Genomic DNA, 27,918 nt, shown 5'->3' with positions numbered 1-27,918 from the left:
GGCAAAGCGAGAAGATGGTCCCTAAATTCGTAGAGTACGCTACTTTTGTGTTCAACGAATACGGAAAAGAGGTCCTTGTTTTTCTTTGTGTGTGTTAAACATAATGAGATCTTGCATTAATGACTGTTTCGGTTTGTTCATACCTCTCTGAAATCAGGTGGACTTGTGGGCCACAATGAACGAGCCCAACATGTACTGCATCTACTTTCCTGCCTTGTTTGTTGCGGCCGAACTTTACAAGCAGGAGGATATTAATGTTTACAACTGCATGAGGAACTTCGTCCTAGCACACGCCCAATCGTACCGTGCATTTAAGGAAGCAGGCATTGCTGGTACGTCCTTTACACACTGTAAATTGCTTACGAACAACAGGGTTCGTAATGCGAACCAAAACCTTCATCGATTACGGAGGATTTTTAAGCCTTGTGTTAGAATCTAGTTCTTCGTAAACTTACGAACAAATACTTCGTGATGCAAATCGATTGTTCGTAAGAGCATTCCTTGTCTCACAAACAATTGCTTTGCAATAAAAACAACATCTTTGCAATAAAAAGAATGAATAATTGTTCATAGCGATCCAAAGTATTTAGTTAATAAGCATTATACAGTGCATTATCTGGACCTGCTTCTCGTCTAGCCGAACATAAATTAAGTCAGGGTCCTTCGGAGCTGAAAAAATAACCAATAATTGTGACTAATCAATGGTACCTGACACCAAAACATGCTATCTAGTGCGATGTATTTAGCGTACTCTACTTTTTCAGAACCCTTAGTTCAAAGAAATTGCCTCCCTCCTCCCACCACCCTAGCAACTCACAACAAAATAGATATAATAGAAACAAAATGACGTAATTTGAGAAGGTTTGTTTTTAAATTGTCAAACACTGTGTCGTTTTAGGCCAAATTGGTTTGACCATGCTTCTGTTGCACACTTCTCCAAATTCAACTCGCCCCGAGGACGTTTACGCGGCCGAGCTGTTCAACCAGGTGCACGCCGGACAGATGTTGGGCCCGATCGTGCTGGGAGACTACCCGCAGGTACAACTTTTGTAATTTTCTTACAGGGGGGATTATCTAGGTCACATTTATTAGAAAGGCAAATGTAGGCGAGATTTGAGATGTGAGAAATTGTGTTATTGGACTATTGGGTGAAAATCTGATATTTGTGTATTCCTCGTCATGCAGGTCTTGAAAGATGAATTGAGCGACAAATTAACAGAATTTACTGTTGAAGAAAAGCAATTGATCAAAGGTATTGCACAAACAAAAGATACAAATCCACGTTGTGTGTAGTAGCATCGAGTAGCATCTAACGAGTGTGTTTTTCCTCTCCTGTTTCTAAGGAAGTACCGATTTCATTGGTTTTAACATTTACTTCAGCATGGTAGCTGCCTGGAAAGACCCCAGTACTTCGGCTCCTATCATGATGCCTTTGGTACAAAAATTTGTGGAAGACTTGCCTATGACGTATATGAACATCGCCGGGGGTGTCGATACAAACCCCGAGAAAATGTGGGATAGAGTAAGTCTGAACCAGCCCAGCCGTTTCATCCCCCCCCCCACACACACCCCTTTTCCACTTCGATCCGCGCCGGAGTAGATCCATATAGTTTAAATCCGCTATTCCTAATCAACACCTGTCTCCTTCGGTTTTTAGATTGACCCAGACTCGATAAGAGACGCCGTTGTGTGGGCATGGAACAGCTACAAAAAGCCTATTGTAATAACTGAAAACGGCATTGGAGACTTTTCAAATATGGGGAAGAAAGATCATCATCGCTCCACATACCATAGTGTAAGTATAATTTCATGCACCTCGTGTAAGCACGACAAAAAAAAATAATTGCAAATTCGCGAGAAAGCACTTAGCCCGTGGCATGGTTGTCGGGTAACTCTTTTCACAAACGTGATCACAACACGTAATCCTGTGTACAGAAAGAAGTGTAAACCCTAAATCGAAGGGCCCCCTCGTACTTGCCTTGATTTTAACCATCCCGTACACGATTAATCAAATTTATGCTTGCCATGAGAACTATGCATGGTTTGATAGTTACAACGATACAAAAGTGGCACCGATTTCGCCAACGGTATATGGGAAGGCATAATTTCGGTATTAATTTTTCGTCACTAAGAACTTATCATTATTGGTTTATTAGGCATTCATGAGAACGTTATTGACGACCATGAAAAAATTCAAAGTGGATGTCATCGCATACTGCGCTTGGAGTCTTATCGACAGTTACGAGTGGGGCGCAGACTATGGGTAATTTGATGCGGTACAGATATGTTTTAACATGTTTGAGTTGTAACAACATCGTTAACAATTTTTATGTATTCTAGACGGTATTTCGGACTGGTTCACGTCGACTATGAGGGCAAGACACTAGACCGTTCACTGAAGGACTCATCTCAGGTAAACGAATTGTCAATTTTGTCCTGGTGAGAATTGGTCAGCGATTCGAAATAAATGCTTTGCAACGGTGCGAACTATTTCTTTGTATTGCAGAGAATGTGTTTGTATTGCAAAGAAATTGTTTGTATGGCAAAGAAATTCTTTCTAAGGCTAGACAGGTTCTTTCTTTCAATGAACAATCAGTTTGCATTATAAACTATTTTCTCGTAAACCTACGAAGAATTAGTTCGTAATACAACGCGTCAAAATCCTTAGTGAGCTACGAAGGTTTTGATTTTCGCTGCGAATAACTCCGACTGATAATGTTATCTGTTATCAGTAAGTTACAAGCAGAAATATACAATAAATTAACAAATTAGTCTGTAATTCATGCTGCATAAAAACGTGTTCACAGTTTTGGATTGAGATTGCCGAGAAGCGCGTGGTGCCACTCGTTGAAGACCCTATAACTACGACACCTGGGCCACCTGCATCTTCCACGCCCTCCACGTCATTTGCATCTTCCACACCCTCCACGTCATTTGCATCTTCCACACCCTCCACATCATCTGCATCTTCCACCTCAACCTTTCATTTACTTCTGATTGGAGCTGTATTAATAGCCCTTAAATCATTTCATTACGATGTGCCATACTGAATTAATAGTTTTGTGGAATAAAGAAAAAAAAACGAAAAGATAGTCATTATTACTGGGTGTCGGTTGAGTTTCGCCGTCAGCTGACACGATGTTCTCTGTTAACCTGTTCCCCTTCTCTTCACTCCAATTCGGCTGCGGACGGCGCACTGAGAAAAACAATCAAAGTTCGCGCGACGCTGGTACTAGCGCCTACATGTCGGGTAGGCCAACCCACCGAGCGGCTGTGTGGAGACTGTGGCCTACCCTGGGCGCGCCGGAGAGGTGGCCTATTCTCCGGGCGTCGTCCTCGCCAAATGAGCAGTCGCACCTGCATTGGTCAGAGGGGTCCTCCACTCACCAACTCGTTGTACCCAACTCCCGAAAAATCGCAATATCTCCGGTCCATCGCATCTCGCAAAAAATAAAAATTAGCGAAAAGTCGCGTCAAGCTCACGTTGTACTCGCGTGCAACTCGCACCCAACTCGCTTTAACTCATCAACTTGACAACACGTTGTACACCTATTTTCGGAGTTGGGGACCTCTCGGTCGCACAACAATTTCTCTGTCTGGTGCAGAAATACGTGGAAACTGCTTAAATTCCTAAAGTCGTTAAGGTGTTCCAGTAGTTAACGTGTATAGAGTATAGATAACGTCGTGTCTAACGTTTTGACGGTCTAATGCCAGCAAACGCCCCCCGAGACAGAAATGTCTGTATTCACTTTTTGGTTTTACAAATTGTTTATTAGATATTGCACATAGTAAAATAAATTAATCGTTATAGAGACAGCTGCAACCAGCAGCAAACGGAAAGTTGAAGTCGAAGATGCAGTTGATGAGGGCAAAGGCTCCTCAACGAGTGGCACCACACGCTTCTCAGCGAGTTCAATCCAAAACTGTGAAAAAAAGAACAGTTAATGTACTTAGAGTTACAGGAAACCGTTTTCCCTGTCAAAGTATAATGGTTTTCAAGACGGAAAGAGGGGAATTACAACTAAGACGGCAAAATGGGACTTTTGGTGCAAAAATCGTATTTTTATCATTAACTTTCGGACACCACTAAAAGCGCTAAATTTGCCAACTCAGTTCCGCGCAAGTAGGCAATTAGGCAAGGTCGGAGCGATTTTAACCTATTCACACTCTGAAAATCTTATGAGCTATATTCAACTAAGCATTTCTCTGAGCTACGCGCCCCCAAGCGCACGCTTCTGCAAGCGTGAGTAGGGCGAGGGGCAGGGCGCGGGGAAGAACGACGCCAGCGATCCACGCCGCGCTTGGGTCGCGCTTGGGCCACGCTTCGGGGCGCGTAGCTCACGAGAAATGCTTAATCACTGTGAAAAAAAGTAGGTTGGTTTACAGAAAATTTTTCCTTGGCGAGTAAAAAATGTGCTGTCGTAAATTTGCAGCTTAAATTATAATTCGACTTTACCAAATTTTTGTAAATTTACGACAAAATTTTTCACAGTGATTGAATATAGCTCGACACATACACATAGAAAACGGTTTCGTTGATTTTATGATTAATAATATGATCTAACTTTTCTCACGACTTTTTTTTTGGTGGGGAAGAGGGGAGGGAGAGGGGGATAATTTCCATAGGGTAAAGAATTATTCTTAAGAACAAGGAAAAACCTTAAAGTGACTTAAATATTCTATCTCTACAAGACCAAAATCTAAGATAATTTCTATTAATTCAATATGGAACCATTTTCCCTGTGCACTTCACAATGCGCAAGGGTATAGAGTGCACTGTTAAATTCCTACAAAGCATTTGCTTTGCAGAGCTGCGAAGTATTTTGCTCCTTTGTAACTACGAAGCATTTACTTTGCAATTACAAAGTGATGCTTTGCAATTGCAAAGCAATGAAAACGCTGCAAAGCATCGCTTTGCAATTGCAAAGTGTCACTTCGTAATTGCAAAGCATCACGTTGTAATTGCGAAGTAAATGCTTCGTAGTTACAAAGGAGCAAAATACTTCGCAGGCTTTTAACAGTGTGTATTTACCTGAGAAGAATCCTTGAGTGAACGGTCTAGTGTCTTGCCCTCAAAGTCGACGTGAACTAGCCCAAACGGCCGACTAAAAAATGAAAAAATATTTTTGGTGTGGATACAACACTAAAACGTTGAATTATATATTGCACCATAATATTACCGAAAGCCCGAGCCCCACTCGTAACTGTCGATTATACTCCAAGCGCAGTATGCGAAGACGTCAACTTTGAATTCTTTCATGGTCGCCACTAACGTTCTCATAAAAGCCTGATAAATCAATAAGATAATAATTGCATTGTATTAAACTACAGTGCAAAATGGTTTCAGGGGTGTAGAGCGCGGATAAGTTAAACTGCCCGAAGTTATGGAAGAATGAGTCATACGTCTGCTGTGTCCGCACTGATACAGTAAAATACTGCACCCTGGTTCTGGATCTTTACCCGTTTTCGTTGATAGCCCCTGACATCCCCTTAAGGGTAGGTGGGGCACATAGTGTCACCTTTTGGAAAATCTTTTCTAGCAGTCGTTATTCAGGAAAAATTTCGGATTTCTGGGTTAGTGTGCCTTTATTCGACCTTTAGTCACAAGAAGCCACTGTGACCTCCGCAAAAATATTCGTGTCTTCTCCCAAATCATCGCGAGAAGAGACCGCGATAATTGACAGTATGTGCCCCGGGGTTGGGGCACTTACTGTCACCATGTCTATATCGGTATATAACTCATAAGATACTTGGATTTTCGGCATATTCAGAATGGCATCTTGGAAAGGATGGTCCAATTGAAGCATACCGCCCCTAAAAATCCAAATTACGCTCAAACCGTCCTTACTACAACAGAACATAAAATGAGTGAATTTACCTGTCCCAATGTGGGGGCATGTACTGTCAAAAATCTTTAGATGACCGCTGCCGCCATACCACTGAAAATTTCGCTACCCCCATCTTGCAATCAAATGAGGGCGTTGAGTGTTTACGATTTCTCAATTTAGCCGACTGTTAACGTGATTGGGCTGCTACTGCGAGGCTGTTGACAGTATGTGCCCCTGACAGTATGTGCCCCACTCCACTCTCCCTTGCGGGTGGTAACCACTTGTCAGGACTTGAACCTAGCGTTTCGTTGTCCAGGAGTGACACTACTCAGGTACCATGGAAGTTTCAGATCTCTAGCTCAACTGCTCCCTGCTACACAGACGACGGGTGACAGTCAGACACGAGAACGGTTGCATTGGCCCGCTCTAAAGCAGCCTACTTACACTATGATATGACGCGCGAAGGTGATCTTTCTTCCCCATATTCAAAGAGTCCCCAAGGCCGCTCTCAGTAATTACAATCGGTTTTTTGTAGGAGTTCCATACCCACAGAACGGCATCTTTCATCGCTTCTGGTGCAATCTGGAAACCGAGAAACCTGTATTTAGTTCAGCGAGATAATCCCGCGAGCGTAGTGCGAGAGCTCAGAGTGACATCCAAACTGTACAAACAAAGCAGCGAGTCATTTTCGAACACTTAAAGGTGCCACGTGCTTCGGTGTGCGCGCCCGCACCGATGCTTACACTGGAACACATGTTACGTATACACTTTTTACTATACACCTTTAAATGCATGACTTGATGGTCACACACTTCTGTTTGGATAGAAAGCAAAGAATCTGGTGCTGATGAAACAAACAGAGGTTGACGTGGGCACTCGATAAACCCATGCACTCCTGCCTTCCAGATACTTTGCCTCCGGTTTTCACTTCTTGCTCTCGGCAATGGCTCTCGCTATATTAATTACGCTGAAGTGGACCTCCGATTTAAAACTAAGGTCGGTCTGTAAAGGTTAAGGAGTTGGGCTGATCAGACTAACTCGTGTGTACGCGGTGGCGCTGTTTATGTTGACACCACCAGCCATGCTGATAGAGGTCATTGGTAAATCTTCCACAAATCTTCCCACTATGGGCCAACTTTTGGAAGGATCCGAAGTAGCGGGGTCGTTCCAGGCAGCGACTATACTGAAGTAAACGTTCAAACCAATAAAGTCGGTAGTGCCTTCGGTACATGAGAGAGAAAACAAACCGGTAAGATACAACGGACAGTAAGAGTAGGTAGCACGGTTCAGCTGTTAATAATCGACCGTAATATCCAACGATTGAAAGAATAAGAATTTGAGAATCATACCCTGAATCAATTTCTTTTCTTCCGCAGTGAATTCCGTTAATTTGTCGCCCAGTTGGTCCTTTAGCACCTGCAATAAATACACAAAGTTAGTTCTCATATAGAATATACACATATATTAGAGAGGGAGGGAGGGAGAGTGTGTACCTGCGGGTAGTCTCCCAGCACGACCGGGGCCAGCACCTGTCCGGCGTGCACCTGGTTGAACAGGTCGGCCGCGTAAACGTCCTCGGGGCGAGTTGAATTTGGCGAGGCGTGCATCAGAAGAGCGTTGAAACCAATTTGGCCTGAGACGACAGAAACGAGAAACGCTCAGTTTAGTGCGTCCAACCGGGCGGGGGGAGAGTAAGCCTGTCCCATTGCCCGGCAGTCTGTATCTATATTCCTCCCATTTGCGTGCAAATGGAGAGGGGTATAGGCAAGACTTACCAGCAATGCCTGCTTCCTTAAATGCGCGGTACGAGCGTGCGTGTGCCAGGACGAAGTTCCTCATGCACCTGTAAATATTGGAATCCTCCTCTTTGTATAGCCCGGCCGCCACAAACAGGAAGGCGGGAAAGTAGGAGCAGTACATGTTGGGCTCATTCATTGTAACCCACAAGTCCACCTGATTTAAGAATCAAATAAAACGAACGATTAGCGATGCAATAACTCGATTCGTTTCACACACGACGAAAAGTCAATTACCTCTTTTCCGTATTCCTCGAACAGAAACTTAGCGTACTCTTCGAACTTAAGAGCCATCTGTTCGCTTTGCCATCCTTTAAACTCATCTTCATACGTCTGTGGGTGGTCAAAGTGGTACATAGTTATCTGAAAAAAAGAAGACAAAGAAATGTGGTCACTAACTCAGGCTTAAATTAAAATGCCAAGTGGTTTTGAGAGCTGGCTGAGGCTGAGACTTGGAGCTAGAACTCACCAAAGGCTTCATGCCATTGTCTTTAATTTCTTTTATGAGATTGTGGTAATATTGAATGCCTTTCTCAATCCGCCTGCCTTCAAAATACACGCGGCTCCATGATACAGAGAACCTATAGAGCTGGAGCTGTCACAAAAATGAAAAATAATTAGAATCTGAGAACATTCAAGTGGTACATGTTGTATGCACTCTCAGACCTGTACTGATTTATTTCTAAGTAAATATCTTATTTTTCATGAAGCTGGGCTGACTGAATTATTTTTTGCTGCTGCGGTGAATTTACTGATAATGTTATAGGGAATTGTTTCGTATCACCAAAATAAAAAACTTGTATCAGATTATAAAGTTTTTAAACAGGAGAAATACTGAAAAGGGGGCAAGAAAAATCAGTGACAGGATGAGAGTGTAGGCGGAGCAGTTACATAGCAGCATTCCTCACCCCTAACGCTTTAGCCATTTTCACATCGTCTTTATAGCGATGGTAAGAGTCAGCCGCCACGTCGTGTAAGTTCGGATCCGGGTAGCCCAGTGAAGCAAGTTTCCCGGTGTGCAGCAAATGGTCGCATGCGCTCTCAAGTTTTCCTGAAATCCGCGACGTCCACTTATCAGCTTGCGTGAAAATGTTGCCAGGACATTGAGCGCGGTGCCTGCTACTACTCCCTATCAGCCTTTGCCGGAAGGGGAACAGAAACACAACCGTTAAAAAAACGTCAATAGTCCTTCTTTTGCATCAAAATGAGATGAATCTGGATACACTCTTAAACTGTCACTTTTCGTCATTAGGTGTTTGGGTGGGGTCAGTGATACAAGGCCAAGAAAACGTCAACTTCATAAGTTTGAGGTATTCGTGAACAATTTATGTTTCTTGAGAAAGCCTTATGTTTTGGAATTCGAATTCGCTAACCGAAACAGTCTTGAGTACAGTCTCCCTTAGTTAACTTACCATCCGCGTCCCAAGCACCCTCCGTCTGTATTGCGGATACGCCAGCGCCGATCAAAAAATTTTCGGGCAGTGCAAATGGGTCTTCGTCTTTGCCCGGCAAGTGGGCAGCTCTGCAGAACGCTACCACAGTGGCCACAATGATGGCAAGGGTGTGGAGTGCTTTGCCCATTCTGGAAAACTAGAAGAAAAGGTGACAGAGTGTAAACTGATTTGAACTCTTGGCCGTCTGTGCATTGCACGTATTACGTAAGGAGTTTTTCGTCTTTTTTGGGAGGGGGGGGGATTTTGAGCAGAGATGACGTAGATTTTCACTAGTATACGTTTTCCCAATATGTTTAAAAAACAAATGAGAAAAGAATTCCCGCAGTTATCGGTACTCCTGATATGGGTGGTGTGTATTCATCAACTTCAGGAATCGGCCTCTTTTTTACAGCTCAAGGGTCAAAACAGTTGTCACTGTACGAGAGGAGGGGGGGGGGGGGTCATCTTAAAAGTGACACATGGATGACAGGAAGGGGCGACGGGGGGGGGGGCTAAAATCGCTTACGTAATTAATTAAAGCACGGCCTCGTGACAATTGTTACCTGGATATGCGTGCGTGGAGATGCTCCCCAGTGGCCGGATAGCCTTCGACTGACGAGCCAACTGCCACCCTTCCAGTTTATATATGGATTAGCGCTACAAGACGTCAAGATACGGAGTAAAGCTCCAAAGACTTAAGATTGCGAGGGCCAGAATGACCGTTATCGCAAGACCGCGATATTTGTCATATTCACTTAAGCGGCGGTATGGGGATGGGAGAGAGAAAGCAGTGTGGACGCGAGAGTGTAAGCCTGAGTGCCATACTCTGTTGCAGACTGAACCTCGCCTCGTCCAGAAAGTACGTCAGTTTTCTCATATTCATTTGGCTTATTACGAGAGCTCGGCGCCTGCGAGAGTGAGGGTAGGCCGGCCCGCAGGACACGCCTGCACTGCAGGCGTGATGTTGCCTACCGATCAGGCGCTGAGAGTCAGCACAGGCTAAGTTTGGCAGTTTTAAAACGGTGGATGACGGACGGACTTTCAGAATGATCTACAAGACTCAACAAGAGTGAGAAAATTAATGTTGCTCTCAGGAATGCGATATTTTTCGGGTCACTGATCTCGCCCTCCTGTGAGCGAGATATGTGATATCCGAACCACTCCATACGACATATACGTAAACCCCATCCCAAATGCATGTCGAAACGATGTCGTTTCGACGTCGATTCGACTTCGACAGCATGTCATTTCTCCCTGTGAAAGCACATCCCACTTAGTGTGTAAATGTGAGGTACATGAGCGTTATACCTTTTCTTTTGATGTAGTGCCCATAAGACTTCATGTTCAAAGTTAACATAGTACATACATTGTACTGTTGTGTTACTCAACAATTCGATCAGACAAGGACTTGGCCAATGCGTGCCGTGCTTTTATTCTGGGAGTGAGACCTACTGGAGACTTTTTGACAATAAAACTCAACACACTCAACCGTATGCCTAGCCTAGACCGAGTAGTTTTTATTAGTTCGTGTGTTCTTATTCTTTATTTTTATAAGTTGTTCGTTAAATAGACCTTTTTCACACTTTAGTGAAATGATTTAAGGGTTATTAATACAGCTCCGACCGGAAGTAAAAGGAATGTTGACAAAGAAGATGCAGATGACGTGGAGGGTGTGGAAGATGCAGATGACGTGGAGGATGTGGAAGATGCAGGTGGCCCAGGTGTCGTAGTTATAGGCTCTTCAACGAGTGGCACCACGCGCTTCTTAGCAAGTTCAATCCAAAACTATGTGAAAACAATAAGTGAAGTTAATTTACTCACTGTCCTATCTGGGTCGTAGGAACGACTTCCCCGTGTCTGTTAGACTAAATATTTTCAGAGATTAATTAAAGTAATAAGTATAAAAATGGACTCATTAATTACCTGAGATGATTCCTTAAGAGAGCGGTCTAATGTCTTGCCCTCGAAGTCGACGTGAACAAGCCCAAATGGCCGACTGTGGTACGGAAATTTGTGTACGTTACAACACACTCTCAGACCAGTGCCGGGTGATTCAGAGAAGACGCAGGGGCGGGTGCGTTTGCTTACTCGCTCTGGCTGTAAGGCGCTATGGCCCCATAGGTAGGCAAAACCGCTTGCACCTGCATCTTCTCTGAATCACCCGGTACTGATGTTTTTGTCAGTTAAAACGTTACAATTTTCTACAGCAGGAATTACTTAATTACTTATGATTTATTTTTTTTAATTAAATCATATAGTTTCTTTAAATATATGCATCAATATCATTTCAATTACTAAGTGTCAATTTATATGTAAAAAGAAATTAAATGCGCGTATGTTACAAATTAAAAACTGTTGATAGTAGTTCTGCTGCATAAAAACCAAACGTAACAATTACTGACAAAGGACGGCGAAAAATCAATAGTAGAATGAGAGTGCACTAATCCGTTAAAACATTATTGCACCATACGAAATTACCCGAAGCCCGCGCTCCACTCGAAGCTGTCGATTAGACTCCAAGCGCAGTATGCGAAGACGTCAACTTTGAACACTTTCATGGTCGATACTAAAGTTCTCATGTAAGCCTGAAAAATCGATCAGATGATAATTGCATGGTATCAACCGCAGTCGAAACGATGCCGAGCTCCCTTTAACCGTAAGCAAAATCGGTGTTACTTTTGTCTCGTTACCTTGCTAGCGCCAGCGCCAATGCGCGTTAGCTACGGCAATGCGCGTAAAAATGCACATAAAAGGTGACACATTGGTGACGCATTAAATGTGCTTTAGATACTTTGATGCGCAGTAAATGCGTATTAAAAATGCGTTTATGCGCAATTAATGCGTCACCAATGTGTCACCTTTTATTTGTATTTCTACGCGCATTGAAGCGCATACTGCATTGAGGCGCTTCTGGGGCAAGGATCCTGCATGGCACACGACACTTCGGTAATAACAAGCGTCGATACCACTACACTAACTGGGATCTCAAGAAACGCCTCAATGCGCGTAGAAACGCACATAAGAGATGACACATTCTCTGTCAAATCAAATGTGTGCATTAAATACCTTAAATATAGCGTACACGGCATGTATACTTTAATTAAATTAAGGTAGGGTAAGATGCCCAATGATGGACACCTTAAGAGATGGATCTGCCCAGTGATGGACACCCCTTTTTCTCGGAACGTAAACAACGGAGCGAGGTAGTTTCGCTGATTATACCACGGTAGGAGTCTTACTAGAACATTAGTTCCGTGCCAAGGTCGTAAAAAGACGAGTTTCGATGCAAATCAAGAAAAGTGGCCATCACTGGTACATTGTCCATCACTGGGCACCTTACCCTATACATAGCATGTACGCATCTTTATAAGCGGACAAAGCCAGTATGCACTTTTTAAAAGCGTACATGGGCAATGTATACATTAATTAAAGTATACACGCGTATACAGCCATGTACACTTTATTTAAAGTTGACAGAGTACACATCTGAATTGACAGAGTTGGTGACGCTCATAAAGCGCATCAAAGCATTAATCTCATTTAGTGCGCACTATCGCATTCAATAGAAAGTCGAGTGTGTACATGTATGCAGTACCTCCTGAAGACCAAAATGTGTTCAGGATGTAGTGTGTACATGATCAAGTATTCCGCAAAATTGGTACGTACCAAGCCCAAGTACTTAATACTCACACTGTGATATGACGCGCGAAGGTGATCTTTCTTCCCCATACCCAAAGAGTCGCCAAGGCCGTTTTCAGTAATTATAATCGGCTTTTTGTAGCTGTTCCATACCCACAGAACGGCGTCTCTTATCGCTTCTGGCGCAATCTGAAAACCGAGAGGTGTCTCTGTGGAGTTTCGGATTTAAACTAGATAAGCTCTGGTGCGGGTTGGAAAGCTGACGGGGAGGTCAATGTTCAGCAGGGCTATCACGGTCCGCTGCTAGCCCGCCCGAGGGACCCGAGCTAGCTCCGTTAAGCCGGGGCTCTGACCCCCACTCCCCTTACTCTGTCGGGCTAGGGGGACGGAACCCCGTATAGCTTAACGCAGCGAGCAGCCCAGGTCGCTCGGGCGGGCTAGCAGCGGACCGGGGCAGACTTACTCTTGTGAACATGTTCATAGGGTTCTTTATGTCGATTTCTCCGGCGATGTTGACATAGGTACTAGGAGGTAAGTCCTCCACTAGTTTTCCCATTATGGGAATTTTGAAAAAAGGAGCGCTGGAAGAGGGGTCCTGCCAGGCAGCAACCATACTGAAGTAGACATTGAAACCAATGAAATCAGTAGTGCCTTGAGGAGAGGAGAAAGAACATATATAAGATGAAAAATCAGAGTAAAAACTACATTTTCAACGTTTGATCTTTTTAGGAAGGTTTTAGGGTTAGACATTGCCTGATGCCCTTCCAAAATGAAGGAGTTACATTTCCAAGGTTAACCAATGGTCGTACCACTCACTAAACCCGTTGTACATATACATTCTGAATTTTACGCAGCCGTGCCATAATTATGCCCAATTTATTTTGAAGTAAAATAGAAATACAAAAGGAGCACTACGCACGCACAGGCGCGAAGTGGAGAAGCTGAGGGATGTGGCGGGGGCGGAGACGTCTGCGCAGTGCGCGCTCTTCGTTATTCGATTTTACCTCCTCACGTCTCGGTCTTAGATAGCCCATTTTCTATTTGTATGCATAATTACATACAAATGGTTCATAACTATGCGAATTGAACCAGGTGGCCGCTCGCAATCAGCCGGGCACGCGGCCTACCCGTACTCTTAAGTCAGCACTTTGGGCAGTGCAAACAAAAACAAACAAACAAACAAACAAACAATTGGGGTGGAAGGATCTGAGGAGGAACTGTAGTCAGAACTCTAGTAATTTCATCATTGCAGTTAAACTGTAGTTAATCTGCAGTTTTCCCCGTTTTGCGGCCCAACGCCCCCAAAAAATTGCAATTAAACTAGAAACCTGCAATGGAACGATAGTTTAACTACAGTTTAACTACATCCGGACCTTTACATCGGGGAAACACAAAACAATTGCTTTAAAACAAAGCCAAAAATTGTGCGGTTTTTTTCCAAAGATTGTGGCGATAAAAAATGTGACTCATACCCCGAATCAACTCCTTTTCCTCAGGAGTGAATTCTGTTAATTTGTCGCTCAATTCGTCCTTTAACACCTGCAATAAAATAGGCAAAGTTAACGCTCACAGAATTTCTATTGGCCACTGGCCACCTCGGCCACCCTCGCCCCCTCGCCTCGAGGCTACCAGACACCCAATTATGTGAATGTCGCACACTTGCAGGCGTGTGAATGCCATTTTATACACATGCAGGCGCAAGTGCATGAATTTCAAAGGATAGTTTACATATGCATTTTCTTAATTGTACCCAAGAATGGGCATTCACACACATACAAGTTTGTGACACTATCACAAAAACGTTTCTAGTCCTTTAATTAAAAGTGATCTAAGTAATATGTTTATGTAACAGCGACAAAATTACCTGCGGATAGTCTCCCAGCACGACCGGGGCCAGCACCTGTCCGGCGTGCACCTGGTTAAACAGGTCGGCCGCGTAAACGTCCTCGGGGGCCGTTGAATTTGGCGAGGCGTGCATCAGAAGAGCGGTGAAACCAATTTGGCCTGAGACGACAGAAACGTTCTGATTATGACATTCTCACAAACTTAGGACATTGCTCAAAGTACATCATTAACTGGAATAATTGTACTTTTCCGTACGTGCCGGACGTGCCGTATGCAAGTGATTTGTACGTACGTATTTATGCACGAATAAATCAGACATAAATGTGTAGAATTATAAAACATAAATAAACAAAAATCTGAACATGTACATAATTATGGTCGCTTGACAGCAAATGACGCACCAGAAATGCCTGCGTCCTTAAATGCATGGTAGGAACGTGCGTGTGCCAGGATCAAGTTCCTCATGCACCTGTAAATATTCGCATCCTCCTCCTTGTAAAGTCCGGCCTCAACAAACATTGAAGGAAAGTAGGCGCAGTACATGTTGGGCTCGTTCATGGTGACCCACAAGTCCACCTGATTCAAGAGTAGATATAAGCAAACCAAAAAGTTGGTCATGATTTCATTTTGTTTAACACATACAAAGAAGAAAGTACCTCTTTCCCGTATTCTTGAAACATAAATTTAGCGTACTCTTCGAACTTCGGAACCATCTTGTCGCTTTGCCATCCCATAAAATCATCTTCATACTGCTGTGGGTGGTCAAAGTGGTACAAGGTAATCTGAAAATAGAACACTACAAACTGTGATTTTTGCTCCACCTTTACATGAAAAAAGTCGCTAGTTTTTAAGATTTTGAGCTACAACTCACTAGTGGCTGCATGCCATTGTCTTTAATGGCTTTTATGAGATCGTGGTAATATTGAATGCCCTTCTCAATTCGCGCGCCTTCAAAAAAGACGCGGCCCCATGATACAGAGAACCGATACAGCTGGAGCTGTGTCACGAAAACAAAATAATTAGCATCTGAGAATAATATATTGCACCGACAAACCAAGTTCGTTTTATGAAGAGCAGCTTGAAGAGCAGCTAGCACCCCTCACCCCTAACGCTTTGGCCATTTTAACGTCGTCCATATAGCGATGGTAAGAGTCAGCCGCCACGTCGTGTTGGTGCGGGTCCTGGAAGCCCAGGTGAGCGAGTTTACCGGTGTGCAGCAAATGGTCGGGTGAGCTCTCCTTTTTTCCTGAAATCCACAAGTTAGACCGCGATAAATGACAAATTAACCAGTAATTCTTACTGTAGGAAATTCTAACATTTTTAACTGGACAAAAATATCAGTTAACATTTCTTGGAGTGTACGTCTGTTATTCGCCGTTACGAACCTGCTAATAAGTTCAGACTCGACAAGCTATAAAAACGCCTGTTAGGTAGGCAACATCACGTCTGCGGTGCATGCGTGTACTGCGGGATGGCCTACACTGAGTGTCGCAGGCGCCGAGCCTCCCAAATGAATCAGGGGAAAACTTGCGTTCTTTCTAGATGATCCCACAGCCACAGCCCATACACTGTTAAGAAGCAAGCCCACCCTTCTGCCAAACGATGTTGCCAGCTTCACTTCGCTCCGCAGGCAACTCCGTTCGGAAGGGGGCCGCTTAGCCTGCCGGTGGCGAGTGGTCGGACCTGCGGCCCGACCGATACTTCACGGATCGTTCTTCCAATACCATAGGCTTTCGAGCGGGCCTGCGGCCATAGCCGCGTCAGAAATGCTACATCTACAAAAAGGTCTAAAGTTCGCTAACGTTGGTCTAGAACTAATTTCGGACTATAAAGAGGTCGACGTACACGTTTACATGGTCCGAAAATATGCTTCAGTCAAACTTAGACGTTTTCTGTAGCAGTTTTGACTGAGAGTAAAATTTGTTCCTAGGTCATGAGGGAATAATGTAGCGGTGTGACACCGTGACTTCAGCCCACCCTTCTGCTTTGGAAAATAACAAGACATCATAAGAAAGCGAGCGCAGCTCTCACTTAGTTCTCAGCTTGTATAGTAGTTGTTGTTTTTTAATGTCTTAAAAACAGTCATTTTGTTTTCGTGTTAAATAAATCCATCCGAAACCGAAACAGTTTCCCTTAACTTACCATCCGCGTCCCAGGCACCCTCCGTCTGGATCGCCGATACGCCAGCTCCAATCAGAAAAGTTTCGGGTAATGCATACGGGTCTTCATCTTTGACGGCCAGGTGAGCAGCGCTGCTGAACGCCACCGCAGTGGCCACGATAATGGCCAGGGTATGGAGTACTTTACCCATACTGCAAAATTAAAAGAATAGATGTCAGAGTGTAAACTGGTCTGGAACTTTACTGGTTCCTACCGCCTGTCTGTGTCCCACGGCGTACCTGGCTGCGTGCAGGTGCTCCTCAGTGGCTGGATTCCCTGCGACAGGACGAGCACCTGCCACTCACTCAGATTATTAATGAATCGGCTCTGAAGCCATCAAGATATAGAGAAAATCGGCGAAGACTTGAGATTACAAGATTAAAGCTGACCTTTACTGCATCCGAATCCAAAAATCATTCATATCGTGAATGAATATGTTCATATTCCGAACGATTAGAGGATTTGTATTGCGAACAAATTGTGTTCGTACTATGACAGCTCAAAATTCTTCATAAATTGAACGTGAGATTCATAATATTAACAATGAACACTATTTGTTAGTGAGATTTTAAGAGTGAACTAGTCTTCTGCCGCGAGGAAGGAACGTGTATGAAGAACTTCTGTTCATTCCTCTCACCCAAAGCGAAGGGTACCTCGCTTTGTCCAATCAGTGTACGGTCTCAAAACTTATCATTTTCCAATCACATGCCAGTCATTTTCCAATCACTCCTATCACTCAGATCATTTATACAGATCAATCAAATTTTCTCGAGAACAAAGTATGTGTACTGGCATTTTCCTGTGAATTTCCTTGCATTTTGAATTGTTTTAACCCTCACAGAAGGTGAAATAACAAGCTTAAAACATGTGTTTAATGTACAATGCCGAGAATGGCCACATAAATCAAAAATATGTGAAAGGGGTGTTGTTTTCACCATTAGTCTCCACACTATTTTTGACACAATGTCTTCGGTCTGCACCGAACAAACCTCACACAATTAGGTTTAAGGTATTTCTTTCCTGTTTTCTCCAGTCACAGACATTTCCTATTCCAATCAGATTCTATTCAAATTCCAATCATTTCAATCAATTTCCTATTGACTTGACAATTCACTTGACTCCAGTCAGTGTACACCTACTAGAGGAGTGAGGTACCCCTCGGCCCAAAGGCCCGACGCGCAAACATGAGTCACGGCTATAGTATATGAGTTTGAGTAGTATAGTCCTTGATATGATATCATTCGTTTATCTATGATCGCAGATGTTAAATTACTACCGAGAGGACTCCCGCCCCGCCAGCCAGCTGTCGGAGGGCAAAATGCGATAATTAATTAATAAAGTGTATTTCTTAAACTTGTGGAGTAACATTACTATAGTTATGTAAAGTTGTCAGAGTTCTTGTAAGAGCAAACAAAGGGGGGAGCGGGGGGGAGGGGGTGCAGGTTTTTCCCTACAGGTCTTGGGGACTGTCTAAAAATTGCGAAGAGTATTGTTTATAACCGCTGTTACACACATATACGAACGAAACGAGTTTGGTTTCAACTAATATCGTATATTTTATACATTTTCAGTGTGCGGTGACGGTGTGGTTTGGCCAGCGCCAGCAGCTGCGGAGGCGGTAGACGCTGATATACCGGTAGTTGACTGGTCACCGACCTCCACAGCGGGCCAGTAGCACAGGCACAAGCCATCTTTGCAGAGGCCTCCCGTCGAAGTCTGGTTGAGGCATAGACCGTTACACATGGCCGGAGACAGTACCTTGTTCCCACTATGGCAATGGTCGTTGCTGTCTGCAACACACGGTAAACAAAAGGTCTGGTTCCAGCATTCTCAGCGTGTGCCACGCCACGGCTGCTCTTATAGGCCCAGAGCACTTTTCCAGAACGCCTCCATGCACTACGCGCTTCAATGCGCGTAATAATGCACATAAAAGGTGACACATTGGTATCGCTCTTAAAGCGTATCAAAGTATGTAATGCGTCACCCAGTCACCAATTCGTCACCTCGAATGTGCATTTTTACGCGCATTTCCGCAGCTAATGAGCATTTAAGTGCTTTGGCGCTACCGGGTCCCCCGTACTTGGGCACGCTTTCTGACTTTTTTCACGCAGAAGTAAACAGTGGGCCCACAACTGTCCTGTGTCCAACGCGGGAAGGAATTCCCCCGAAATTAACACGTTTAGTGTGGCGTGGCCACATGAAGGTCACACTCCCCGGGTGCCAAAACTGAGCCCACCCCCAAAACTGAAGCAGGAAGGCAATTTATCGTGAGAACAAATGCTGATATTAGCTTACGGTCAGGGTGACGTCCGACTAAACTGTGGGGCGGATGCGGCGGAAGTCCGTCTGTGGACGGGCAGCACATGAGTGCCACAACCAGAGCGGCGCACGGAGCGGTCCAAGTGCCAAACATGGTGCTGGGTGTGCCGTTGGACCGCCAATAAGAGTCTGCCGAATCAATGGTGAGCTTTTATATGAAACGGATTCCTTGAAACACTTGTTCCCAAAGAACAGCGTGGCTAAAATGGCAATCGTTCCTGTAAACACGTACAGCAGAGCACCTACTTGGAGGTGACCCGGCCCGGGGCCCGGGGTGGCAAAAAAGTACGTCGTAAAATTAGTTTCGGGTAGGAGAATTATTTGAGTTAATGCTACCTACGGATAGGATTCCGATTCTGGAGATCTACAGCTGTAGTATACTATAGAGGTCTCCGGAGGTCTCCCCGCTGCTAGGCTTCGAGCCCCAGGCCGAGGAGGTGGGGCGGTGGGCGCTATCCGCCAAAAAAGGTCACTTCAAGTCACCAACAGTCAAAAAAGGTAATATCAGTCACAAAAAAGCTCACAATCGCAACACTTCAATTGAAAGGGTGAAAAGAGAAAAAAATTACAAAAAAAGGCAGAAAAATTATAGTAAAAAAAATCACTTCAAGTCAAAACAGTCACCAGAAAGCAGACATGGTCAAGTCTACATTGAAAAAGATACACACATAGTTAGTGTTTACTTTCTTTAATAGACATGAGCATGTCTACTTTCTTTAAAGTAGACAATGTACACTTATGAGCTGACAGAGCACTGAGGATGCTTGCAACGCGCTGATCAGGCCAACGGATGTGAACGGAGACAGCGTCAGACCACCCCGAGCGTCCAGGAGGACATTCTCATCACATCCGGCACAAGAATCACTTAACTTCCCCCAAAACTGAATTGGTCAAGGTATCCTTGTCTCCATTGTCATGGAAAAAGTCCAAATTCGAACCACCATAGTATGGAGTTAGGGAAATAATGGGGCATGATTAGGCAGTGCTAATTTCAATAACTTTATTTTAATTAAATGAATCTAAGCAGTATTTTTAAAACATGCAATAACATAGTGCAGAAAATGTTGAATATTGAAAACTTCCTAATTTCATAACTTTATACTAATAACACTTTTATGCTGGATTTAACACAACAGATTTTGTATATTATTGCACAAATTCATTAATTTGACTAACCAGTCATAACTGGCACTTTCATTGACACATGAAATTTTACTTCCATGGGCATTTCTTTCAAACATAAGCAACACAAACATTCCAATTGATCTCAAACACACAAACGTGACACATTACGTCATACATGCACTCATTCACACCTATCTTGTGCTCACAGCACGGAAATATAGTAATTCATTTGAACATCTTTAACATGGGTGCAGTAGTTAACACATTAAAAATTTATCAACATAAAATATGCATCTATAATATAATAATAATTCAAAAACATTTCAAATCTACTTGGACTATAAATAGTACACACTAAAGTCTATGGACAAGAGTTGTAAAGAATTTACAGGATATCAGTGAAAATTGCTGAAAAGACTGGTATAATGTAAGGAAATAAAGAAATGGAGGAAAAGGAAACCTTTAAGATTGGTTATCACAGAAGCGTTTCGTCAAACCAATCAAAGCAAAACGCGAGTTTGATTCCTCTGGCCAAAACAAAATTTGAACCAATTTACATATTGTTTAAAAAGAGTGTGGAACTGAAATGGAAGATAAAATATCGTCTTCAAGAAAGTTAATAATGCTGAAATTGAATGTATGACACAAAAGAATAGATACAAACTGCATATTCATAGACGTTAGTCAACTACTAGAAACACTATCAATTTGTGATACTTAAAAGTATAATCACATACCTAGATCAACAGTACTGCTTGAAAGCTAATACTGTCTGCAACTCATTGCAAGACTGGAAACAATATAATTGAAATGTAATATTCATCTTTGTACACTTTTCCTTAACTTTACATATCACTACATATACAACATGATGTAGCCATAATCTGCATATCAAAGCACCAAATTTTCAGCAGAATTCCTTCATGTTCCACTTACCTATTTGAGGAACATTAAAAATCAAAGGAATAACACCCATTACAGACTACATCCTGTTATTGCGTCTAAATCAATACCTAAACTGTGAGAGCGATGTAAAAACATCTCAATCAGTACACACTTCAGAGACCAGAATCATTCCATGAACAACGTATTACAATTTGACTTACTTTTATTTTCCATGATGGTCTCCTCAGTTGAACTGCGGTAGTATCAACCTAGCACTTAAAATGAATCAAGATGCAGGTTTCACACTAACATGATATGTGATTGGATATTTTGGTGGTCACATTATTTCTTAGAATCAAAAAATTATAATTAAGTTGATATAAACTACAGAATGTCAATGCTGACCGGTCTAATAAAAACAAAGGCAAGCTCAGTGGAAGCCTACAATTCACCAGACAGATGCAATTTGATCTTTATCTGATACAGAGAAGTTTGGTTTCACCAGCTGCTTTGTCTGTTGAGACTTTCCCTCTACCTCCCTAGTTAAGGCATGGTCAAGGTCATAAAAAAAATTCAAAATCTTATACTGCTTGACCTTTAGGAGAAAAGATATGATAACCAGGATGAAACAGTCAGCTATCACGAGCACTGCTTGTGCGTCTTCAGAATTTAAAGTGAAAAACAAAATTAAAAATAAGGCAAGACGAAACAGCGAAGAAAGCTCATGGTTGTCGTTACCATCTCTTATCACATTTAGCACAGTTCTGGCAGAGAGACATCTCAACAGATTACAACCAATCAGCTACATAGGTACTGTATATCACAGAAAAGAGCAGCTTGCAAGTATGATTGGCAAAGTCAATTAGTACACTGAACCGAATTTAAAATGCTGCAATTGCACATGCAAAACTCATAGCAGTCCTTTACTTTTCTGCAACATCAGTGACTGAGAAATATAGGAACAATGAGAAGCAATTCAAAAGCAATGTGCAAAGTTCCTTTCAAATTCGGGCCAGTATTTCATAGTCCTAACCAATTAAAATAATTACAATGAAATCAGAAGCATATTCCATTTAATTTCACAACCTATTTTCCACAACTTTAAGTAAAGTGCAGCACTACTTAATCTAACACTTACTATTTAGCTGTTTTGAAATAAAGTCAAATGAGCTAAGTACCACCATGAGCTCTTCTGGCACCATAGTATAGATAGATAAATATCAATTTTGACAGGAGCTTCACTAATTTACAATAAATCATAATCACAGTACTGGTGCAGGGACTTCATCCCAAGGAACAGCTAAACACTGATTCTCATTTAAGAAAACACTAACAATGCAAATAAATAACGGACAACAAGATAGGGCATAGGCATAATCAAAATTAACAGAAAAGATTCTATAATTATAAATCAAAACATGCAATATTCAAATGTTTGGGAATTGTTTCGTTGTTTTCTGGTTAAAATAAAGAGCATTTAAACAGTCTTAAATCTACTAAAGGGAGATTAGATATATATCATCTGTTGTGTCAAAACCATGTAACACTTAGAGAAAGTGGTCAAGATTAATCAGAAAGCACTTGACAAAGTACGAGTGAAAGCCAGTTTTTGTGCAACATAGTATCAATTCCTCAAAATGGGAGCAGAATATACAAGTGTCAATAAAAACAATATGCAATTCATACTAATTCTGATGACCGTTTTATAATGAGCACAAACTCATGAATACAATCATTCACAGCAAGACAATCACACAAAACAGCCATGAGGTAAAGTACAGGAATTATTTCATGTCTGACAAGTACTGAGTTACAGATAAATTTTAACAAATGAATTCAAAGAAGACTAGATTGCAAAAAAGAAAACAAAAAGGCCAAGTTAACAAGATTCATTACTAATTCTTTAAGAGTTACAGGATAAACAAAGAAAAGATAAAGGGCTTGATGACCACATGCCAGAAGCATGAAACCACGTCAGATTAAGAGAGATTTTCTAGTGATCAAAATAGGAATATGACTTAGAAACGTCATCAGTAAAGTGGCAGCAGAGCTAAGAAAACCCACAATAGTGATTGATATTTAAGAGCACAAAAGTCAATTTTACCCAAACTTGTCAGATGAATAAAACGATAATATTTCTTAATGAAAAGTATGGGATTGTGTCACCCAAGAATAAAGAAACTCCTCAATGAATTTTCTCAGTCAGATGTTTACAGCTTATTCACAGCCAAATTAAACTAAGAGGAGCAGGTGCCAAAGCTCTGATTTAATAAAAGCCTCAAATTGTAACTTTTACACCGAAAAACCAAACGCGCCTCTCTATGGAGCTCATCTTATAATAGCGTCTACAATGCAGATAACACTTTTAATAGATATAATATAAATTTCTACAGACTTACATTGACTGTCAAGAATTGCTTTTGTGTACTAACTTCAGTGCTTAAAAGCTTCATCATTCAAAAAATATATTATCTATATATAAAAACTAAACATTTTAAACAATTAACAATACTATAAATACAAAATTTCAGCAATAACATTTCATGTAAATCAACCTATAAGTAGGCACTTTAATGAGAAGCATTTTTAATAGCTACATTTAAATCATCTTTGGGAAAAAAATGAGTTACGGACTCTGCAATGCAAATCTGCAAAATTTAGGTAAGGTATTGAAAGTTCATAAGAAAAATGATATAATCGGATAGGGGAGGGGGGAATCAACAAAATAATAAGTTACTTGTTCTCAGAGAGGACGAGCATTAACAATATTGCACAAGTACAAAATCAGTCAACATTACAGTGACTCAAAGTCAGTACATACACATATGTACATAGGTTGACGCACAACGGCAGGAAAATGGCATGTTTACCAATCACTTGGAGGTGGAGACATAGGTAAAGAGCAGCATCAGTTGTCCATCACAGTTACGCAACAGCAGAATGCAGTCCAACATTACCTACCAACACGCAGGTATAAAGAGAATTAGAGCACTTCTGACGTAGATTAAAAACTCATCTGGCATTTAATCTAATGCAAACACTTACTGATAGCAGGCGGTGTCAGATGAGCAGTATTCACATATTCCAAGCCAGCCCACTAGAAAAAGAGAAAAGTTAAAATCAAATGTATGCTTAAACAACTGTCACACTTAGAATGAAGTATTGCTAAATATGGTGCAACAAACATCTTGTAACCCCTTTGAAGAGTTGATCAAAAAGTTCAGAATCAATGAAATTTAAGAACTAGTCTAAGTAACCATGTAAAATTTAGTATTCCATTTGAAGGCAAGTAACTATCAACCCATGATTCCCATTCCAATTACATGCATCAATTTCACTAATGGAACTAATTTGAATTTCAGCACACCCCCAGAGACTCAGCTAGAAGATCCAGGTTTGAAATTAAAAACCAAACCCCATTGCCAAAGAACCTGCAAGCATCCATAAGAATACTAAAAGCAATCTTGAACCTTCCTTTTAACTACCAAAATCTTAAACCAAAACCAATTTGAAAAGATTTTTCTATGAAAAAAATAAAAATCAGAAATGGGAACATCCTAAGCCGTACGACAAGCAGTTGCCATGGGTTGTTTTTTTACACGTCTTCTTACACAAATTCAATCACCATTTGATTAAAGAATAGGTACTACAATAAATTTAATTGCTATATGACTTGGGTGGAAAATATTGACATCACAATACACTGCACATCAATTATAAGCTCCACATAACAAATTCAATATTACATCAGTTAAGCAAAACATTGGGTCACTTTTGGAAATTACATATAAGGTATGGTTCTGTTTGGAAATATAAACCAAGTGTGCTGTACTGTGACAGTAAATTTGCACACAAGTGACTATACCAATCATTATTCTAGTGTACCCTTGCTGTAAAATATCTAATATGAGGTGTCCCACATCAGATTCAAACAAGCTTTTATCAAACGTAACACAACTCTACTACTCACTTCAAATATTAATACTTTTAATTGTAAATAATACTGAGCTGAAAATTTGATGCTGAACTCAACATGTCCATAGCAGTTGACCAAAGTTTGTCTGATTGCCACCCAAGTTTGAAACATTAGAAGATAGTAATACAACTAAGAAGCAAACCAAAAAGCCCAAATACCTCTGGAAAGCCTTGAAATAAGTTGAGCATATCGCCGTTAGGGCTAACCGAGAACGGCAAGCCGGGCTGCGAGATTACCAGGGCGTGCGGGGGGTGAGGTGGAGGCCCCTGGAGGGGCGCCGGCCCCCCCATGGGTGCCACCTGGCCCGGTGGAGCAACTGCGTTGGGAGGCATACCACCTCCGTAGTAAGAGGTCGGGCTGACCGGGGGGGACGGATACGGCCAGTAGATCATTGGTGGGTACACGAAGGGGGCAGGGCTAGGCCGTGTCAGGGTGGGAATCACCTGGGCCGACTGCATCGCAGCAAAGTGCGAGTAACTGCCCGGGGGAGCAAACTGTGGAGGGGCAGGCAGAAGCGTCCCACCTGAAAATAAAAGAATATCATTATTGTACAGTTTCAAAGCGAAATATTGCGAAGGAACACTAGCTTAAAGTTCTGATTTGTTTGCATAAGGCTCTTAAATATGTTTGGCCTGATGGACAATAGAAAACTGAACTTTATTTGACATGCATTTGAGGTTTGTATAGTACAAAGCAACATCAGCAATGGGTGAGAGGTAAAATAGACTGTCCCTTTAGTGACACCAAGAATGAAATTCACCCACAAAAACATTACAGTGAAAGTTTCCCCACAATTGCAGAGCCCTCATGCAAAGCAATTTTATTTGTACAATAAACTTACTCCCTACAAGATTTCCACCAAAAGTAAAACAACTATGCTGTGCAAAGGTAGTACCCCTGCTCTATTTTGAAAGCACCACATGTGCATACATATATCCGGTTAGTTAAGAAAGAAAGTTGATACTTACAGGAGTAGACAGCCAGCAAGCCAGAGTATCCCCACCGCCCATACGCCCGCAGAGTGCATTCCGCCACATATGGGTCAGAGCACCAAACGCACCAAAAACACCCAAACACCGATTGCACACTGCACCATAAACCCTTCTGACAAATCACAACACAAAATATCGGACATATATTTTAAAATGTAATTTGAATCAAACAACAGTTTCTTGCTGTCATTTTAAAGCATATTATCATGAAGAGCAGTGTTTTATACAGAGGAATTAAGTGTTTGTTAAACAAATTTTATGAAAAACTGCCAGAGAAACAATCACTTTTCTTTGTGTGTAAGTGACCATTAACCCTTTCAAAGATATGAGTATGATGTCATTAAATGGTATCAATTTTTCTTTAAGATATCCTTTGCCTTGACAACAATATTTTAATATTGATCCTAAGCTAGGCAGTCTTCTAGAAATTTAGAAGCTTAGGAAAACATCTGGTTATGAATAAATCTGATTACTTTGCTTGCTACCATACCTAAAAACAGAACTCTGCATTGCTGTGTAGTGCTGCACACATTTACAGTTTCAGGATAAAGCAAATTCTTGAAAAAAATAAAACTAAATCATAGTGATTTAAAAATAAAGAGCTATTAACTAAAAGCCAAATCCCAAAGTAGTATTAGAAACTGAAGTGGATTTATTTGAATGAATAAAATACAAACTAGTTGCAAGTGAAACATTTTTGCCGAGAGAGAAGAAAGGAGCAGCTTTATGCATCATTTTTCTATAATGGAACATTAACATGGCAACGATTGATTGGAAGAAAATTAAAATAACTGGCTTTAAAATTATTTTAATTACATATCACAACTGAGAACTGTCTATTTAAGATATTTCATTTCCAAATTAGTCCAAATATTATACAATAAAAGAACTAATCTGAGAAATCTTGAGTTTACAATTGAGAAACAATGCATTTTCAAAGCTGCACCTCCACCTCCAAGGCAAATGTTAATAACAAACAGCTCAGCAACCTTGGCACATTAGCATGCATAGGGCAAAGAAGAATCAGATTTAATTCACTTTAAACTCATCGGTGCGACCCTGTTAAACCTGTTCCCAACAAGTGTGAGCCCTTAAACCAAACATGAGCAGGCACCACCACAGCTGTGAAACTGCTGGAGATTCATGAGAAAAAACAAGTGTTACATCAAAACAACAGGCTTTATTGTCATATGTTCAGATACAGAAAGTAGGGCATGTGAAAGGGCAGGACCCGCCTTTCCGTTAGCTTCCGCTAGAACTGCTCAGGCACAGAACAGGCAAAAAACACAAACTGCCTAACAAACAGGACCACAGCACCACCACAACCAGAGAAAGATACTACAGCAAACAGTTAAGAAAAGCATTTAAAGAATTACCAAATAAAAATTAGATGTATACTGATAGCTATCTAAAAGAATGTTACAGAGTGGACAACAATTACTTAATGGCAATAGGAGGTGGGAAAGACGATACCATTGATACCTGGGTCAGGTAAATAGATCATATCATTGATAATGGTGCAAGGAATCCAATAACTTTAATTACAATCAGACTTCTTTACATTTACAAGAGCTTTTCTGAGAATAATTTTTTAATATGGAGAATAAAAATGTGGGGGATGGGGCGAGGGGGAATGGGGGGATGTGGTGGCATGTGGCAGTATCTGTCCCATAACCCAAAACATTTGCAGAATGAGTAAGCCAACATAAGAGCATTGGTTCAGCTAGCGAAAGCCAATAGAAAGAACAGTCCATTCCATCTCCATACACAAAGAACATGTGGATGGAAACAAGTACACAAAAAGTCACAAAATGCAAGAGGAATACTAGAATTCATAAAATAAAGGTGGAATGATAAAAATACAGCTTAAAAGAAAAATTGACATGTATATAAATAAAATATACATCTTAAAGAACAAAA

General features: G+C 41.7%; 4 protein-coding genes across 7 annotated transcripts in view; 1 reads left to right on the top strand and 3 right to left on the bottom strand.

Moving 5' to 3' along the window:
• The window catches only part of LOC113205625 (beta-glucosidase A-like), a gene marked incomplete in the record, with an annotated part of 4,206 nt that extends 1,118 nt beyond the window's left edge, over positions 1-3,088 (top strand). Inside the window, 9 exon segments of the mRNA XM_052274894.1 lie at positions 57-71; positions 158-332; positions 899-1,038; positions 1,186-1,252; positions 1,344-1,522; positions 1,658-1,795; positions 2,157-2,263; positions 2,341-2,413; positions 2,808-3,088. Coding sequence (XP_052130854.1) covers positions 57-71; positions 158-332; positions 899-1,038; positions 1,186-1,252; positions 1,344-1,522; positions 1,658-1,795; positions 2,157-2,263; positions 2,341-2,413; positions 2,808-3,050 — 1,137 coding nt within the window.
• Positions 3,089-3,744: 656 nt separating this feature from the next.
• Positions 3,745-10,406, bottom strand: LOC113205641 (uncharacterized). 4 transcript variants are annotated; one of them, XM_026421344.2, is made up of 13 exons: positions 9,621-10,406; positions 9,037-9,214; positions 8,533-8,675; positions 8,094-8,219; positions 7,862-7,987; positions 7,604-7,781; positions 7,322-7,461; positions 7,178-7,244; positions 6,867-7,048; positions 6,273-6,410; positions 5,181-5,287; positions 5,033-5,105; positions 3,745-3,923 (listed from the first exon to the last, which is right to left on the bottom strand). In XM_026421344.2, exons 2-13 carry the CDS (start codon positions 9,203-9,205, stop codon positions 3,759-3,761), a joined length of 1,614 nt encoding a protein of 537 aa, XP_026277129.1. In that variant the 5' UTR covers positions 9,206-9,214; positions 9,621-10,406; the 3' UTR covers positions 3,745-3,758. The 4 variants fall into 4 exon arrangements, with proteins under 4 accessions (XP_026277129.1, XP_052130851.1, XP_052130852.1 ...); XM_052274891.1 differs by lacking the exons at positions 5,033-5,105; positions 5,181-5,287; XM_052274892.1 differs by lacking the exons at positions 8,533-8,675; positions 9,621-10,406 and having other exon boundaries at positions 9,037-9,185.
• Positions 10,407-10,541: 135 nt separating this feature from the next.
• LOC113205634 (myrosinase 1) lies at positions 10,542-17,108 on the bottom strand. Its single transcript, XM_026421331.2, has 13 exons — positions 16,941-17,108; positions 16,684-16,853; positions 15,645-15,787; positions 15,413-15,538; positions 15,198-15,323; positions 14,943-15,117; positions 14,561-14,700; positions 14,169-14,235; positions 13,160-13,347; positions 12,748-12,885; positions 11,536-11,642; positions 10,981-11,053; positions 10,542-10,842 (listed from the first exon to the last, which is right to left on the bottom strand). Exons 2-13 carry the CDS (start codon positions 16,850-16,852, stop codon positions 10,642-10,644), a joined length of 1,653 nt encoding a protein of 550 aa, XP_026277116.1. The 5' UTR covers position 16,853; positions 16,941-17,108; the 3' UTR covers positions 10,542-10,641.
• Positions 17,109-18,232: 1,124 nt separating this feature from the next.
• Positions 18,233-25,529, bottom strand: LOC113206110 (RNA-binding protein fusilli-like; the record flags this gene model as incomplete). The annotated part of the gene is given in 5 exon segments (XM_052274890.1): positions 18,233-18,491; positions 18,997-19,149; positions 19,361-23,987; positions 24,076-24,127; positions 25,165-25,529. Coding segments are annotated over 3 exon segments (449 nt in total), but the record flags the coding sequence as incomplete, so codon positions are not given.
• Positions 25,530-27,918: the final 2,389 nt, after the last annotated feature.

The sequence above is a fragment of the Frankliniella occidentalis genome, unplaced genomic scaffold (assembly GCF_000697945.3).
Source record: "Frankliniella occidentalis isolate FOCC.00 unplaced genomic scaffold, Focc_3.1 Scaffold460, whole genome shotgun sequence".
NCBI lineage: Eukaryota > Metazoa > Arthropoda > Insecta > Thysanoptera > Thripidae > Frankliniella > Frankliniella occidentalis.
The sequence above is the reverse complement of the archived record's forward strand: the minus strand, read 5'-3'. Positions and strand labels throughout refer to the sequence as shown.

Excerpts from the sequence above, each read along its gene's own strand:
- LOC113205634 (XM_026421331.2), bottom strand. The coding sequence starts at position 16,852 with ATGGGTAAAGTACTCCATACCCTGGCCATTATCGTGGCCACTGCGGTG. Across the intron at positions 15,118-15,197 it reads TTCAAGAATACGGGAAAGAG|GTGGACTTGTGGGTCACCAT; the intron begins GTACTTTCTTCT and ends CTCTTGAATCAG. Across the intron at positions 14,236-14,560 it reads TGCTGGGAGACTATCCGCAG|GTGTTAAAGGACGAATTGAG; the intron begins GTAATTTTGTCG and ends ATTTTATTGCAG.
- LOC113205641 (XM_026421344.2), bottom strand. The coding sequence starts at position 9,205 with ATGGGCAAAGCACTCCACACCCTTGCCATCATTGTGGCCACTGTGGTA. Across the intron at positions 8,676-9,036 it reads GGGTGCTTGGGACGCGGATG|GAAAACTTGAGAGCGCATGC; the intron begins GTAAGTTAACTA and ends CGCGGATTTCAG. Across the intron at positions 5,288-6,272 it reads TTCGCGCGTCATATCATAGT|GCTTTTATGAGAACGTTAGT; the intron begins GTAAGTAGGCTG and ends TTGATTTATCAG.